Source organism: Siphateles boraxobius, unplaced genomic scaffold (assembly GCF_051911475.1).
Source record: "Siphateles boraxobius isolate OS27281-9 unplaced genomic scaffold, OSU_SipBor_1 66, whole genome shotgun sequence".
Taxonomy (NCBI): Eukaryota; Metazoa; Chordata; class Actinopteri; order Cypriniformes; family Leuciscidae; genus Siphateles; species Siphateles boraxobius.
The window spans coordinates 22,661,097-22,678,801 of NW_027509193.1; the positions used below are offsets into that span (position 1 = coordinate 22,661,097).

The 17,705-nt window shown below is 38.5% G+C and overlaps 1 protein-coding gene across 4 annotated transcripts; it reads left to right on the forward strand.

Annotated features, from left to right (window-relative positions):
• Window positions 1-210: 210 nt before the first annotated feature.
• Window positions 211-16,140, forward strand: rbbp6 (retinoblastoma binding protein 6). 4 transcript variants are annotated; one of them, XM_077213004.1, is made up of 17 exons: window positions 211-1,234; window positions 1,668-1,767; window positions 2,632-2,665; window positions 5,699-5,740; window positions 6,907-6,995; window positions 7,077-7,173; window positions 7,332-7,474; window positions 7,616-7,788; window positions 7,866-7,969; window positions 8,067-8,422; window positions 8,534-8,609; window positions 8,857-8,917; window positions 9,008-9,062; window positions 9,148-9,516; window positions 11,106-11,228; window positions 11,324-13,198; window positions 14,055-16,140. In XM_077213004.1, the coding sequence occupies exons 1-17, from the start codon at window positions 1,069-1,071 to the stop codon at window positions 15,523-15,525; spliced, it is 5,334 nt and encodes a 1,777-aa protein (XP_077069119.1). In that variant the 5' UTR covers window positions 211-1,068; the 3' UTR covers window positions 15,526-16,140. The 4 variants fall into 4 exon arrangements, with proteins under 4 accessions (XP_077069119.1, XP_077069120.1, XP_077069121.1 ...); XM_077213005.1 differs by having other exon boundaries at window positions 7,335-7,474; XM_077213006.1 differs by having other exon boundaries at window positions 233-1,234; window positions 11,130-11,228.
• The last annotated feature ends 1,565 nt before the right edge of the window (window positions 16,141-17,705 follow it).

Consider the following 17,705-nt stretch of genomic DNA (forward strand, 5'->3'; position numbering starts at 1 on the left):
CAAACATGTTCTGGCATTTAATGAAACAATGCCTCTTGAAAACGATATTTACATTTAAAAACATAAAAGTTCATATCTCTGTGATTTGTGTAAGGTTTTATTTGTTATTTTTATTAATGTATTCTGTTATATTCTTACAATCGATGTTGACGTTCCGCAATTGGTAGTTTCTGCGCATGCGTAGTCGTCGCCCCTCCTAGTAACGTCTTTATTCTTTGCCCCTGCGTTTTCTGGGGAAACCCCAATGCCTGCAGTCGGCGAGTTGTTTTCGAAATCGCATGTAGTCAGCACGGTCAAACTGTGATTTAAACATCTATGTGGTCATCAGTATTTACGATGGGGCGACTGGATTACCGTGGCAGTATTTGATAAAAGGAGGACCGGTTTTCCTGCTCATTTTGTTTAGCGTTTTGTAATGGGTTTGCTGTAGTCTTTTGTTGTTTTTTTGTATGTGTGATGGACGCCATTTTAGGTTGATCACACTAGCTGCTAGCACATCGGTTCAGGCCTTGCTTCAAACTACGTCGGTTTGTGTTTTGTTGAAATTTGGACTACACCGAACAAACATTTTGGAGGAACTTTGACGCGGACACTTGGGCGACATATTTGGCAGGACTCTACACGTTCACCCATACGGACACCGTTTGAACTCTTTATTTCTTTGTCAGAGTTGGACCTTACGGACAGCTCACGGCTAACCGCCATATGGTCCTGGGACTTTGAGAAACCGCAGGAGAATTTCTGGCTTCTGCCGGGAAATTCCGTGGACTAAAAATCACTTGCGTCATTAAGATTGCGTGTTACACTTGATCACAATCTCTTTGAACACTTGATATTTTCAAATCGCAGTTATTCACTTGAGGCAAAACCCACACGACCTCTTTAGTGGTGACTCCTGATTAAAAAGAGTGTTGAGATGAGCAAATATGGCTATTATTATGCTTGAATTGTTGAGCTGATAAACTGACATTGAGTAAGGTTGATCGCTGGGAGAGCCCACGCGATCTTGCGAATTGTAGTTGAGTTTGGTTGTGTGTGGTGGTATCTGACCACAAGGATTGTTTAAACATGTCTTGTGTCCATTACAAGTTTTCTTCTAAACTTAACTACGATACGGTCACCTTTGATGGCCTTCACATCACGCTCAGTGATTTGAAACGCCAGATCATGGGGCGAGAAAAGCTGAAGGCCGCGGATTGCGACCTACAAATCACCAACGCTCAAACTAAAGAAGGTAAGCTGGGCAAATGAGTTGTTTATACACAATCTTTAAGGTTGCTTAAAACTAAAACAAATATTTACGTGATTTGAAAGACTAGCAGCTACATGTATAATACATGTCTATCAGATAATGTATTTATTACCGTAACGTTAGTGAGCTCAAAGTTGATGTATGCTAGCTAAGCGTACGGTAATAAGGCCAAACCCTGACGGCCAACAGCGTTGCCTTAAGTTATTTAACGTTAAGTCAAATTATTACATTTGTGAAATCAACTGTAATGAATATTAATTCAATTTAAACTTTGATTTTGCCCACATAATTGTGTAGTGAAGACTCCATTTTGTATTCACGAGTTTACGCGTCCTTTGCTTTTGTTTCCTCTCCATGATATCAGAAAATGTGGCATGTTGATTGATGGCTTTGTCTTTCTTGCCTTTGCTTGCAGAATACACTGATGATGGAGCCCTCATCCCCAAAAACTCGTCTGTCATCATCAGACGAATCCCTATTGGAGGGCTTAAGTCGACAAGCAAAACATATGTCATGTAAGTACACTAACACTTTAATTAACTTTTTCCATCTGCTCTGCAGTGTTTTATATTGTCTTGTTTTGTAAGTATGTTCTCAAAGCAGAGCCTTAAGGTTCAAGTCACCCCAGAACTAAAATTGCCCTAATATAATCCAAACTTTCATTCTTGTTATGAATGTTCTCTTGCACTGAAGTTGTCAATTTATTTTAATTGTGCATTTTTTAACTGAATGTGCTGTGATTGGATAAAAGCAATGGATAAACATCATAGTGATCTTTAATTTGTGTAGGCAGGTTAAAAAAACCTGGTGAATTCAGTGTGATTGGAATACTTCAAAGGGTTTGTTCACCCAAAAATGAAAATTCTGTCATTTACTCACCCTTATGTTCCAAACCTGTATGAGTTTTGCTTGTTTTTTTTACTAAAAAATATATATAGAAGAATGTTGGAAACAAGACAGTTGACGGTAGCCATTGACTTCCATAGTAGGAAAAGAATACTTTGGAAGTCAATGGCTACCGTCAACTGTTTGATTACAGACATTCTTCAAAATATCTTTAGTGTTCACCAGAAGAAATAAATTCATACAGGTTTGGAACAACATGAGGGTGAGTAAATGACAGAATATTCATTTTTCTGGTGAACAATCCCTTTAAAGTATCCCAATCTCCCTGAATCCCTTTAAGATGACTTGATTGGGAAAAAGTGTCCTAATCAACCTAAATTCACCTCATCCTATTTTTAGCCTTTAACTTCAGAAATGCACCTCATTTCAGTTAAGCATTTTGAATGTGGCCTTGCAGTTAAGTTGAAGAATCATCTGTGTTGAGTAATTTTAATTGGAAGTTAACCTCTTTTTTTGTTTCTTTTGTTTTGTAGCGATCGATCTGAACCAAGTGGATCTTCAAAAGCAGTATGTAAAAACACCTAATTTCCTTGTCTCATTACACACATTTTCAAACTCCTCAGCAGTTGCTTTGTCTTGAAACAATCTAAGAAAATTCTAATGCTCCTCAATGTTGTCTTTGAAACCTGTTTGAAGATAACAAAGTGTGTTGAGCTTAATGTTTATATTGTGTGATTCGCTAAAGCTGTTGCATTGATTTTCATGTTTTTATACAATTTCCAGTGTGTACAGAAGTCTGTGCGCATGCTAATACACTGTTTCACATTGAATAAGTCATTTACAAATATGAATTCTGTTGTACAGTGTAGTGTAAGATCATATTGATCTACATAATACTTGAACATGGCCAATGTTCAATTTGTTTGTCCTTAAAGTGGCACATCTGTAAAAAGCTGTGTTTTTTTTGGTTTGTTTGTTTGTTTTTAAATAAAAAATATATTGTGTTATTTATTAAGTTCACCTTGTATCATACAGCTTCAGTGTCTGACTACTTATGTTTACTCAATTGCTATTATAAGGCACAATAATTTGATTTAGTTGTGTGGATGTATGAGTGCGAGAGAGTTTATTACCTAAACAGAGTGTATTACCTGAAACATAATGAGCCTTGCCTTGGATTCACTGTCAAGGGGAATCTTGTATTTTTTTACAGTGATTTGTTCTTGACTTGGCTCAGTGTTTTGGAAACTGGCTCTTGGCGTTCAAACGAGACTTGGCTCTTTTGTAGTTATAATTTAAATTTTCGTTCATGTAAAACAAATTACCTTTAGTTGTACAACTTCATTTAAATTCCCTGTTCTAGTTAAAACTGTACACTAAATTATCTGTGAATTCTAATTTACGTTTATATAAATTTTTCAAATTTGTTTATTTAAGAGAGACAATTATTGCAGAAATTGTACATCTTAGGCATATATAGACACTTTGACTACTGCAAATTAACAGTTGCTCAACTATAATGTGATGGCAATAGTTCTCTTACCCTTTGTAAAATTACATTGTTTCTTGTAGCTTATTGCCTTATTTTGCCAAATTTGTTTGGAAATGGAAGAAAAAAACACATTTGGGTGAAATTCCAGACCAGCAGTTTATTCAACGATTGTACCATTGTATATATGCAATTATCTTAAATTTTGGTATTTATAGTGGAAGGAGGAGGAGGAGGAGGAGGAGGAGGGGGGGGGGGGGGGGGGGGTAAAAAGTCGGTATCAGTGAGGGTGATTCTTAGGCACAACTTTTGTAATTACAGATCGTTTCAGCCAGTTTTTGTGTCATTCTGACATGGCGAATTTTTCTAAAGTGTGGTTATTCTAGCAAAATTTATCTTTTTTTTCACCACCCTCTTTTTTGAACATTGTATTTTAATTCTCCATATAAATCTGCGTATTCATATTTGAATCATGTGACTTGTACTTTTTTTCCATATTTTATGTCTTTCTAATGTATGCTAATCAGCTACTGGGCCAGTTGCATAAACCTAGCCACTATGTGGTTAAGACTGTGTCTTGAGAAGTGGGTTGACATACTTTTTCAAATCCAATAAGACCAATCTACCTTTTTATGTAACTGACTTTAAAAAGTTAAGACCAGTCTTGAAGGAAAAATTTAGATGACTAACTTTTAAGACTAGTCTAAACAGTTTATGCAACCAGCCACTGTGACAGATGAACTATGCAACAAAAAAAATTATTTGTGATAGCACTTGTAGTTTGCTTCTCTCCCATGTACTTATGTGATGTTGAGACCCAAACTAGCTATAAAAGAATTGACCCGCTAAAAGGCACATTATGTAGGACACTTATTTACAAAAGTACCTAATTCCAGTGAACAGTTTTAAAAACACATTTCATATCCTATATGGCCTGTTGTATTAGTTATATTTTCTATATGAATAAATTGCATTTTCTATATGACTTACTGTACAATAAAACTTCAGTGTTTAACTCCCTCACATCTTTCTTAAGGCCCTGTGTGTTCACTTTCCATAGGGTTTTTTGATGAGTTACACCTATCTATATTACAAGTAATTGCCGTGGCCTGTGAAACATGGCTATGAAGCTATACTTTTTTTCACAGTGTTCAGTGATTCAAAGCTCAAAAATATCCATTGATTGGTTATGACTAGTGTTGTCAAAGTCGGTACAAACAAAAATGTTGACTGTACCAGCATTTCTCTAGTGGCGGTAGTACAGGGTATATTCGGTACCCGCTGATACATGCTGCTTTCAAACTCGTTTGAGTGCTCTGAACATCAAAGGTTTCTATTTGCAACCTGTTTTTACAAGCGTTTTGTAGCCAATCATATCTGTTGAGCATGTGAACACGATGGCCTATTAGAGGTGCTAGTCAGAATTTGCCTAACATCTCTGAAAGCTCGCGAAGTTTGGAGTTGTTCAACGTGAGCCGCATACTCACAAATCCTATCATTATAACCAACAAAGTGTAAACACGATGTAAGTAAGAGATTCATTGTAGAGTTAAGACAGGCTTTTTTTGTTTGTTATAACGCAGGTTTTTGCTAAGAGTGCAGAATTCAGTGAGTTTGCGCTTCAGAGGTTAACAGTCTTAGTGATTATTAAGGGGCTCTTCACAATCTAAATACAATTCAGTTCTTCATGCTGCGAAGTAAACTGCAAAGTGTTTTTACATGCACGATTGAATATGAAACTGCAATGATTTACGGTGATAATCAACGGAGGAGACTAAATGGAACAAAAAAAATGTAAAGTACTTGATTCAACAGTTTTTGCTCTGGTACCGAGAACTGCAAAACCTTGGTACCGTGACAACCCTGGGGATGAACTTATTCAAGATAAATTATGTAATGTTCTATTAACTATGGTGTTTATATTTTTTAAATGCTTTTAAATAAATTTCATGTCTTTCCATTAGGATTTGGTTGTAATATTACTAATTGTTTGTATAGTGTTAACTTTGAAGACTTTTTTTGTCCAAATTCTCTCTATTGGGCATGATAAATTTGTGCCTTGTCATAGTGGTCAACCCCTCTTTGTTTTAATGTTTTTTTTCCGATGACAGATTGATGATTCTTCATCCATTTCACTGGCCCTGCTTTCAAAGGTATTTTAAACTCTGTAACTACTTGATACACTGTTCTACTGTATCTAACTTCCGTGTTTTGGATTTGGCAAGCCATAATGTAGGCACGTGTGCAATTTACATTTTTGTCAAATCTTGTGGCTTATCACATCTAGCTTGTGTTTATATATGCTTAATGTTGAAGTGAAATTGTATGTTTTGCATTAGTCAGACACTTGCTTATCAAGAATAATATTGAGAATTTAGCATTTTGTATTTTTCTGCATATCAGTAATTACATTAATTTTAATTGTAAGATTAATATTTAGAGTAATTAATGATATGTGCTCATTGTTGATAATTGTGTTGATACTTGTGTGAAAGCCTGGTCCTGTAAAGAGTGAGCCAACTGCCTTTTATCAGTGTGTAATGGAATACTGTAAAAGCCTCTTTCCCACATTATGCTAATTGCAGGTGTTGATTTTTTTTATTATTCTTAATTGAAAAATGAAGCACTCTGGAATCCTTTTTTAATCTTTTGTTCTTTTTTTCCTATTGAAGATCAAATCTCTGGATTTTTAAAATTCCCTCGGCTGTTCAATTGTGGATTTTCTTTGTAGAGCAATATGAGCAGTCTTCACAAAACTATATTTTTCTATATACTGGGCTTTAAAAACACCAGCAGCATTTGCTCTATTATGGATAATGGTTAATTGTCTTTGTATTGTGAAGTATTTTGACATAAGGATAAAATTAAAATTTCAGGTTGATCATGCCATTGTAATTTGGTACTGTGTACATGTCTTATGCTATGACTGCATTTTTTGTGTTAGTGTGAAGTCTTCTGTTCATCTGACACATCCCCAAGAGACACTACAATAAAACTAAATAAATGGAGGAAAAAAACTCTCAGACATTAGGCAGTGCATGTGTGTAGTTGGTATTAAGTCTTCCATGAGAGTCGTCGATAATCTTTTGATTATGAATTTTATATTTATGCTATTTTGCTATGGTTAATATAAAATGGGTGTTGCCATTTCAAGGCCTGAGGTGGTACTCATAATTTACATTTTAGTATTTTTAAAGAACACACACTGATAGAGGCAAGAAGCTGCTTCTTACAGGACAAGGTTTCAGTAAATCTCTGGGCTCGATTGAACATTCCAACATTGATTTTAAATGTGAAAACATTATTACCTGTTAAACAGACAGCCAATCTTGCTGAAACAAATGCTTCAGAGGAAGACAAAATAAAAGCAATGATGTCTCAGTCCAACCATGAGTATGACCCCATCCAGTAAGTATGCAATTCAAGACATTGACATTTTATTTAAAATTGCTCTCAGCGTCAATTCTAACATGAATCTCTATTCATTAGTTATGCAAAGAAGCTTGTTGGTCCACCTCCACCAAACTACACATGCTTTCGTTGTGGAAAAACTGGACATTATATCCGAAACTGCCCAACGAATGGGGTAATTGGGTTTTCATTACCACAGCTGCTTTAACTTTACAATTGATTTGAACTTGGTGATGCTTACTATAACTTTTCGTGTGCATAAGCATTTTATTAGCATAGTATGTTCATTTAGTCAGAGAAGAAATTTAATCTTGCATATCAACCATGTGTTAGCAGGATCGAAGTTTTGAAGCTCCTCAACGGATAAAGAAAAGCACAGGAATTCCTCGGAGTTTCATGGTGGAGGTGGATGATCCAAACAGAAAGGGAGTCATGTTGACCAACAGTGGAATATATGCCATTCCTACTATTGATGCGTGAGTATACTTGGCCTTCCTGTAAGTGATTGTGTTAAAAGAAAGTGTTCATATTTTTCACTTCTGACACAAATGTGCGAAACCATCAGAGTAGTGGTCTCAAAATGCCAATTTCATTAATCATATTATGCTTGCTTTCAGTGAGGCCTATGCCATTGGGAAAAAAGAGAAGCCACCATTCTTGCCCCAAAATCAGTCTTCATCTTCAGAGGAAGAAGATCCTGTCCCTGATGAGCTGCTGTGTTTGATCTGCAAGGATCTAATGACAGATGCTGTGGTTATCCCCTGCTGTGGAAATAGCTACTGTGATGAGTGTAAGTGTCTGTACAAACAAATGTCAGAAAGGTGAAGTGTTTTTGACTTTTGAAAGCTTACTGTCTTTTGACCGCAGGTATTCGGACATGTTTGCTGGAGTCTGACGAACATGTTTGCCCAACCTGCAAACAATCAGATGTATCTCCTGATGCTTTGATCGCGAACAAATTCTTGCGCCAAGTAAGAAATCCCTATCTTAATCATTGTTAAACTGCTGTGTTTTTGCTTTAAACTTAAAAGTAGAACATTAACGCAACCTTTTTATTTCCAACCCCAGGCAGTGAATAATTTTAGGAATGAAACTGGATATACCAAGAGGATTCGAAAAGCTACAGCTCCTACACAAGGAGCCCAAACACAGGCTTCTGCCCAGCGTCCACCTCTGAGACTGGCAACCTCACGCCAGCAGGACCCTCTTATGCCCAATGTTCCGAGCTCAACAGCTGATAGCAGCCCTCCACAAAGCACACCTGCTGCCCCTTTATCTCCTGTTAGCACTCATCAGCCCTCCAGTACCCCACCTTCTTCTAGCAGCTCTACTGTACACATCAGCACTGCACCTGCAGCATCAAACTATAGCCCTGTGGTGAACTCTCCTCAGCACTCTGCTAAGCAGGATGACCTTCCTTCTAAGTAATTAATTTTCTAGCACTTCAGAGAATCCACTGGTTGTGTAAAACATAAGGTGCCGTACTTGAGTATGTCTATGCAGTTGTTAAAGTTGTTTATTTATTTTTTTTTCAGGGAACCAGAGGTCTCAGCATCTACTGTTGTGCCGCCTTCAGAACCCTCTGTCCCGACAACTTCATCTTTTCCAAAGGTATTAGAGAATTACATAGACTAATAGAGCCATATTACATGAGCAAGAGTATTTCCGTTAATACTAAAATATTGAGTAAATTACATTTTAGATGCAATATGCAGCCTTTTTTTCTTTGTAATATAAAAATTGTTCACTTACAATGTTGTAAACAATAGAATATAATTTGAATTCTGCATTGCAAAAACAGACAAGCCAAGTAGGGATGTTTGGGGAGATTTACTTTGCAGTGATTTGTTTTCCCTAGGGATTCCATGTCCCAGTGATTGGGAAGCCGAATATGCCTCAGCACCACATGCACAGACCAGGTAAGATAATATCGGCACTATCTAGGTATTTTTTTGTTTTTTTCTGTTGACTTGGTGGTTTTTCATTTTTAAAATTGTTTTCCATTTTAGGACAGCCAAGGACTAGTGGACCAAGGCCAACTGGAAGCCGTCCTGCGTGGGATCCGTAAGTATCAAAGAGTAAAATCTTTAAATATTTAGCTTGATCCAAAAAAGATGAATGCTTGACTCAAGTCTATTTATCCTATCAGGTCCACAAATCGAGGGAGAGCTCCTAGTGAGCGACCACCAAGAACACAGCCTCCACCAGTGCAAAATCTTCCTCCTGTTATACCTCCAGTGTATGGCCCTCCTGCTCTATTTCCTCCTCCACCACACCCTATGCCGCAGCCTCCTGGTGTTGTTCCTCAGCAGTATCCCATACAGTATCCTCCAGGACAGCAGCCTCCCCCTCCCTTCAACATTCCACCACCTGTATTTCCACCTGTCCCACCTGTGACAGCTCCCTGGGTGCCTCCTGGTGCCCAGCCACCAATAGCCAACCCTATCTCTTCTATGCCAGCAGCACCTTTTCTATCCAAGGAGGAGTTTTACCGTCAGCAGCGTAGACTTAAAGAAGAGTATGTCGATTTCTAACACACACACACACACAAAAAAAATACACACACACGCAGGGTTTTTCCTGCATAGAGAATTACAAGCCGGCCACCTCAGTCAAATTTTGTGCTGCCTTCGGCTCTTGACAAAACTCAGACAGACAGTAACATGCTCAGATACGCTTTATCCACCGTAACTGTTCTGTTGCGGGTTCCCGGCCTGTGTCCATTCTCAAACCGTATAGTTTGTCAATAGTGCTGCGCAGATCGCGGTTATATCCACATATAATCAGCGGGTCAGGTGGGCCAAGTAATAAAAAAATAACACTCCAATTAATCGAGGGTGAATGACAGATGAATCATTACAATGTTGAGTTTAATAAAGACACGGAACTCTCATCACGGTAAAACGCAATGAACGTGCGTCACTTTCAAGCAAGCAAACCAAGCAAGGAAAACGCATGCCATGGCTCGAAATAAATGCTTGTCCACGACACGTGTGTTTTGTTGAAGGGACAAGTTAAAGAGAATTTTACTTGCCCAACCGGACAAATGCCCTGATTAAAACATCAATATCAAAAAAATAATTAGGGAATCACTGAAAACCGAGTATGATTCTGATTTTATTTAATTTAATCGCCTAATTAAGTCGCCTGCCCCCGGCCGCCTACTGGCGTTTTAGATACAAAGTATCATTCTTTTCAACATTTTTTATTTGTATATTCAAAAAATATTTAAAACTCATCTCATTTAATACAGTTGTAATTTTTTTTAAATTACAAAATGTAAATTATTTAATTTGATTGGTAACAGCCCTATCGTTTCTTATCATTCTAATTGAATGCATTGATCAAATTTAAGAATTTGAGTGTTTTCCAACAGTGATGTAATGAAACATTGACAATATAAGTTTGAAGGGAGTAAAGCCTCTGGTTAGGCTATTCATTTTGGCCTTTCCATTAAGGAAATGTAATTTTCCCAAATGTTATTTTAAATAAATGTTCATTTTAAGTCAGCCTACTTCAGTGTGATATGTTACCATATTATCATGCATAACACTGATAATTTGAATAATTGTAATGTGATGATCAGATGTAGATATCTAAATCGAAGAATATCATAGGATCGGGAGGGTGGATTTATTTTTAACAGCGGATTCGGGTGACTCAAAGTGCACCAGATTAATGAATTTATCTTTAAAATGTCCCCCCGGGCCCCCAAGAGGTGCCGAGGTCCACCTGGAGAAACAGTATATGATGGTCTCTGAAAAATACAAATTTAATTATCTTATTAAAATACATGCATGATCAAGATTTCACCACCTCCGCCTCGTTTTGAGCCAGGAAAAACCCTGTGTGTATGTATATGTGTGTGTGTGTGTATATATATATATTTTGTCTCATCACTCGTATAGATGGAAATGATTTTGGTTGTTTTGATTGAAGCATCATGATTTATTTATTGTCTTTTGAGAGTTACCTTTTAATTAAATATGGATTGTGTGGAGTATTGTGTGGATTTTTCCCCTCTCACTCCTAATAATCATGTGTGTTGTAATGAATAACCAAATTTTAACTGCAAAGTTTTATTTCCTTCCTGTCTTTGATAAATAGTTCCCAATGTCGATTCGTTACCAGGGAGAAGTCGTCCAAACTTGAAGAGTTTACCAATGACTTTGCCAAAGAGCTTTTGGAGTATAGAAAGATCCAGAAGGAGAGAAGGCGTTCCTACTCTAGGTTAGGATAAATACAGGTCCACCAGCAAGCTGCCATATTTTATGGGAAATGTTTGGCATCAACTAAATTGTCCTAAATTTACCTTTCTTTTTCAGATCAAAATCTCCATACAGGGGTTCCTCCTACAGTGGCTCATCATATTCCTATTCAAAATCTCGCTCTCGGTCCAGATCACCACGCTCCTACTCTCGATCACCATCCCGGTCTCGATCAAGATCCCGCTCACGCTCTCGTTCCCGATCACGCTCCTTCTCTCGCTCACCATACTCCCGCAGGGGCCGAGGTCGAAGCCGTAGCTATCGATCCAGGTCACGCACTCCTACATACCATCGCTCACACAGTAGATCTCCATCGTATAGGGGTCGGGAGATGAGTGGGATGGGAAGTGGAATCTATCGTTCTCGCTCCAGATCTCCAATGTATAGAAATCACAGTCCCAGCAAGAAACTCCCTCCCCCTTCCCAAAATGAGGGTGAGCGCAAATACACCGGGAGGTACAGAGAGCTCCCCCCTTATGATGCTAAGGCTTATTATGGTCGAAACGTAGATCAGAGTGACCCCTATGAGAGAGAGCGATACAGAGAGTGGGAAAGAGAATACAGGGAGTGGTACGACAAATACCTTAAGAGTTATAACAACCCACCAAGTGGTCAAATGAGGGGCCGTGTTCCAGGCAACAGAGATCCCTTCACTCCTGAGCGTTTTGCTCCTCCCCGACCAAGAGAAAACTCCCCCTACGGCAGAGGACGTCGGGAGGATTACCCGCCACCACCTCAGAGCCACAGTGTTCCTCCAAGAGGCAGAGTTGCCATGACATACCAAGAAAAGTGTGCTGAGAAGTATGGCCACCTTCATGTCAACACCACTGGAGCAGGGAGAGGACCTAACAAAGAGTCTTCAAAATCTATCAAGGACAGAGAACCAAGTGGCAGCACCGCTACAGACACAAAGTCTCTGAAACATAAGAAACATCGCAAAAAGAAGAGAGACGATGGTGATCTCTTCAGCCACTCTGACTCTATGGATGATTCCAGGAAAGATGATCGTAAAGGGGACTCCATGCTGATTAATTCAAGCCGTGATGATGCCACACCTGTCAGGGATGAGCCCATGGATAGTGCTGCAGTGCCCTACAAGAGTACCCCTGAAAAGGAGAAGAAAGAGAGGACTAAAAGCAAATCTGACAAAGGTAAACGAAGGTCTGAAAGCAGTGGGCAGAAGGAAGCATCAGGAAAGATGTCAAAACCTGTTAGAGAGAAGGAATCAGATGCAACGCGAGAGAAGGGGGCTCCCACTGAACCAGCCATTAAGAGAGTCAAAGACGAACCATCCCAGAAATCTGAAATAAGTAAACCTCAGTCTTCAGAGTCCAAACTCATGCTCCCACGCAAGTTGATGCAGTCTAGGCCCATTAAACACCACCAGGAGCTGAAGACCTTCAAAGATGAGATCAAAAGCAGGAAGGAATTGGTGAAAGACCTTCCAAAGCAAGACAAAGTATCTGACAAAGATGGGAAAGTCCCAAAAAAAGAGCCAGAGAAGCCTGTGAAAACTGAGGAGAAGATGCACACAAAGTCATCAAGAGAAGATACGAAACACGATAAAAAGAAACGGAAAGATGACAAGCCATCTGCGAAAGACCTGGATGTCCCTCCTGTAAAAATGGCAAAAATGGAAGTTGACATGGCCAAAAGTTCTCCAAAACATAAACCCAGACTGGAGAGTGAAAAACCAGTTGAGAAGGAGAAAGTAGCTATTCCTTCTCTGATGGATATTAAGCCTGAGCCTGTAAGAAAGATTAAAATCAACAGGGAAATTGGCAAGAGAATATCTAGCATTGATCGGCCAGTTTCAGCTGAGGACTCTGCTCATGCCACAGGAAAGGGCAGGCTGGACAAGTCTAGGGGAAAATTGAGAAGGAAGGTGCATGTTCCTGATGGGTCAGGATCCTTATTGGTTGATTACACCAGGTGAGAAAAATTAAATATTAATAATTAAAGGGTTAGTTCACCCAAAAATGAAAATTCTGTCAGTATTTACTCACCCTCATGTTGTTCCAACCCCGTAAGACCTTTGTTCATCTTTAGAAACACGAATTAAGATATTTTTGATGATATCTGAGAGCTGAATCACTCCTCCATACTCCTCCATAGGCTTCTTGAGGGATTGAACTTGCAAGCCTTGAAAAGTTATTACAGACATCGTTAAAATAGTCCAAGTGACTACAGTAGCTCAATCTTAAGTTTATCAAACGACAAGAATATTTTTTGTGCGCAAAAAAACAAAAATAACGACTTTATTTCAACTATACATGTCCTTCTCTGTTGGCCTCGAGTCAGTTCACTAGTGTAAAAGCGTAGAGCTTCTGTTGTTGTACGTCGGCCAATAGTGAGCCTACGTGTTACGTAGCTCAACGCCATTACACTAAGTTAACCGACTAGAGGCCAACAGAGAAGGAAATGTATAGTTGAAATAAAGTCGTTATTTTTGTTTGTTTTTGCGCACAAAAAGTATTCTCGTCGCTTGATAAACTTAAGATTGAGCCACTGTAGTCACTTAGACTATTTTAACGATGTCTTTAATAACTTTTCGAGGCCTGCAAGTTTCAATCCTTTTGAAGCCTATGGAGGAGTGATCCAGCTCTCAGATTTCATCAAAAATATCTTAATTCGTGTTCCGAAGATGAACGAAGGTCTTACGGGGTTGAAACAACATGAGGGTGAGTAAATACTGACAGAATTTTCATTTTTGGGTGAACTATGCCTTTAACTTGACAACTCTTATTTTCTGTACCCTCCATTTATTCATATTTGTTGTCTTTGGCAGCACCAGCTCCACAGGAGGAAGCCCCATCAAAAAGCACGAGGAGAAGCTTGACCTAAAGAAGACTGTGATAAAGACCCTGGAGGAATACACTAATGACAGCTCAACCCCTGCTGAGGACGAAATTGTCATGATACAGGTACCCCGTTCCAAGTGGGAAAAGGAGGACTATGAATCTGAGGACGATGATTCTAAGGTTGCTACTAGAAAAGACAGCATCAACACATCCAGCTCTGCTCCTTCGGGCGAGAACACTGCTGCAAAATCAACTGACAAGGAGTCTCCCCACGCTGACAAAGCTCCTACTGCCTCCAAAGAGGCAGATGTCAAACCTGCCAAGGACCCCACATCCTGTGATAAGGAGAAAGATCCTGACAAAGATAGAGAGCGAGAAAGAGACAGAGGGAAAGAAAGAGACCGCTGCAGCACTGCAGATCGTGAGATAACTGAAAAAAGGAAACCTAGTGTACCTAATCAGGAGAGAGAACATACGCAGGAGAAAGGCAGTGACCATGGTAGTGAACGGAGCTGCTCTTCCCAGTCATCCAGAGACAAGCAAGCTGACAGGCCTGAACCAACCTCTAGAAAGCCAATAGGTAGAGAGACAACAACAGGCCTTGCCAGTAGGAAACCAGAGCATAGAGATGATGCAAGAGACCACTTAGGCACAAGATCAAAAGATGAGAGAAGTCCAATAAGGAGGAGAGTATCACCCTCAAGGGTAAAGGACTTGCACACAGACTCTGGGAGAAAAACACTTGAAGCACCACCGGAGTTGAATAGGAGTCCAAGTCCAAGCAGGAATAAAAGAGCATCATCGCAGAATGCCCCAGAGCCAAAACGAACTGGCCCAGAGGATCACAAAGGACACTGGCCATGCAGTAAGGAGAGCCAGGGTTCTAGGCATTCTGATGTGCGTCCTATAAAGGACCGAGAGCACAGGACTCCTCATAGAGCTTTGACTCCAGAGCCTAGGTCTGATGCAGAGAAAGGTGGCGTACATGGCGACCATGTCAAAATCCCATTGGCGCGCTCCACAAGACTGTCATCAGATTTAGCACGGGAAACCGACGAGGCTGCGTTTGTCCCTGACTACAGCGAAAGTGACAGCGAGACTTCGGACACTGAGAGCAAAATTGAGCAGAGAGGACGAGAGCGGGACAGCAGTGGCAGCCAAAGTCCAAGCCCCTCTGGAAGCCATGGACACAGCAGCAGCCCCAGCTCCCCAGGCAGTCAGGACAGCAAAAAAAAGAAAAAGGACAAGAAGGAGAAGAAGGAAAAGAAGAAACACAAGAAGCACAAAAAACACAAAAAGCATAAGAAACATACAAGTAATGAGTCTGAATCAGAGCTCAAAGGACAGAAACACAAACATAAGAAAAAAAAGTCTAAAAAGAGCAAGGACAAAGACAAAGATGACAAGGAAAAAGATGAAAGTGAAAAAGATGAACATAAGGCAAAAGTATCTGTTTAGTTCATTTATAGGTTTAACCATTGATTTAATTTACTCCTCTTTAAGAAGCATTGAAAAAAAATCTATTCTGCAGAAAAGTTTAAGTACGGTTCAGCTTTCATTCTATTTGCTAATTCTCAGTCGTTAACAACATGCTTTTTTGTGTCTGACCATGCTAACCTCTCTCACCAATGCAGGAGAATAGCTACTTGAATGATGAAGGTTATTTGGGTTCTGAATTTTCTTGAATATTTTTGTTCTCATTTAAAATTGTTGCAGATTCTCATTACATCATGGTTTTAAATTAAGGCCATTGTAGAGGAAGCACTTTAGAAATGTGAATGTGATTGCAGTTTTGCAGAGTTGCAAAAGCCCATTTGTACCTCATCTCTTGTATGTTTAAGTTGGATAGAAACATATCATTATAAAAGTATGATAATATTGTTACAGAGGTAACAGGAGAGTGTCATCCAGGCATTGGGCCACACTGATTTACAAATTGTATGTTTTTGCACTGTGAATATTTCCTCTACTCTTTCATTTTATTTGACTTCACCTTCCCAAGAGTAATTTAAATTATCTGCTGAAATGGAATTGTAAATGTTCTGAGGGTAATAAATTTTTTCAGCAAATATATATGGTCTCTCATATTGTTTATTTTCTTGCTTTGGTAATAAAGATTTCCAAGGAATCACAGTAGACTATTTGTTAAATGGTTATTGGTAACACTTTGTTACATATTTTACATATATTTAATGTAGCAGTAAACAGTAAATTATGCATGCAACCAACCTTAGACCAAATCTTATTCCTAATCCTAACCCTATAGAAAGTATATATTACTCTGTACTTAAATGTATAATTGCACTGCAACAAGGACACCTTACAATAAATAACCATTTCACTTTATTTTATGTACACCAGTATTAACCATTACATTTTTGGGGATTTTTAACTACTGAATGAAATGACACCCATCTGATGTCCATATCCTATTACAATTTGATCATTAACACAACAGGCATTTAAATTAGTGTTTATGACAATACTTTTTAAAATGTTTTTAAGCTTTTATTTCCTAGGCCAACTTCCATTAAAAGTGCCTGACTGCTGGAACTTATTTATTTTAAAGAAGAATCTGGCATGAGTTGGAAATGTTTTTGAGATCATCGTAGTTGTGGTCGCATGACATACCACATTTTAAAAATGTTACACAGGGAAAACTCACTTTTTGCTGGAAAACTTAAAATACTTCTAACAAATGTTCAGTTCAGAAGTCACATCTTTATCATGACTTCTGTGATGCCTTTCCTTTCAGTATTAGAAGGAATTTGTATATCTCTTATTTCTTAATGTCTACCATTAATCTTTTTCGTATATTTTTCGGGATTAATATACGTAAACAGTGGTACTTAAAACTTCAATGAGATTTGATTTTTGGGTTGTTATAAATTGATTTTTAATAACTTAGTTATACATAGTGCACAAAGTGGCGAGCCACGACCAATCTTTGCTGGCAAAGACTGGGATGCTTCTTTTACACTCAATCATAATACCCTCATCTGTTTCAAAACAGTTTAACTTGGACATTCGTTTCACTGTTATTTTGCCTCTGTCCTAATATTTTTTGGAGTGTGTTGCAGCCATCAAAATCTGTTTACAAAATACAATTAATTTTCCCTGTGAAAACATTGAAAAATTTTTCTTTGTACTTTTGTCAATTAAATAAAAGTTCAAGAGAAGTATATCACATAATTCTTGATTTTATTGCATTTTAAAATGTCGCAACTTTTCTGGAATTGGTGTTTGTGTATTAACTTGAATTAAACAATTGCTCATGTGTAATGGATTAAGGGTATACAAACTATTTAAATAATATCATAAAATGATTATAATAAATAATCATATGATTTTGTCTTTAAAAATCTTTAACTATGTAGTGACATTTATTGCGTCAATTTGCTCACAGCTTATTGGTTCAGTTTCAGTTTGAGATCTCTCTCTCTTACCCAGAACATAAAACGCGTTCTCATCCCAATGCGTCATATACGACGCTTTTGCCAAAGCATACGCTAAAGAGTGCCATGTGCGTAGGATATGTACGCATTGGCAAAAGCGTCGTATATGACGCATTGGGATGAGGACGGGCTGGAACATAACCTGTCCCAGAGCAGGTTAGCCATGGAGAGTAAATTACTATG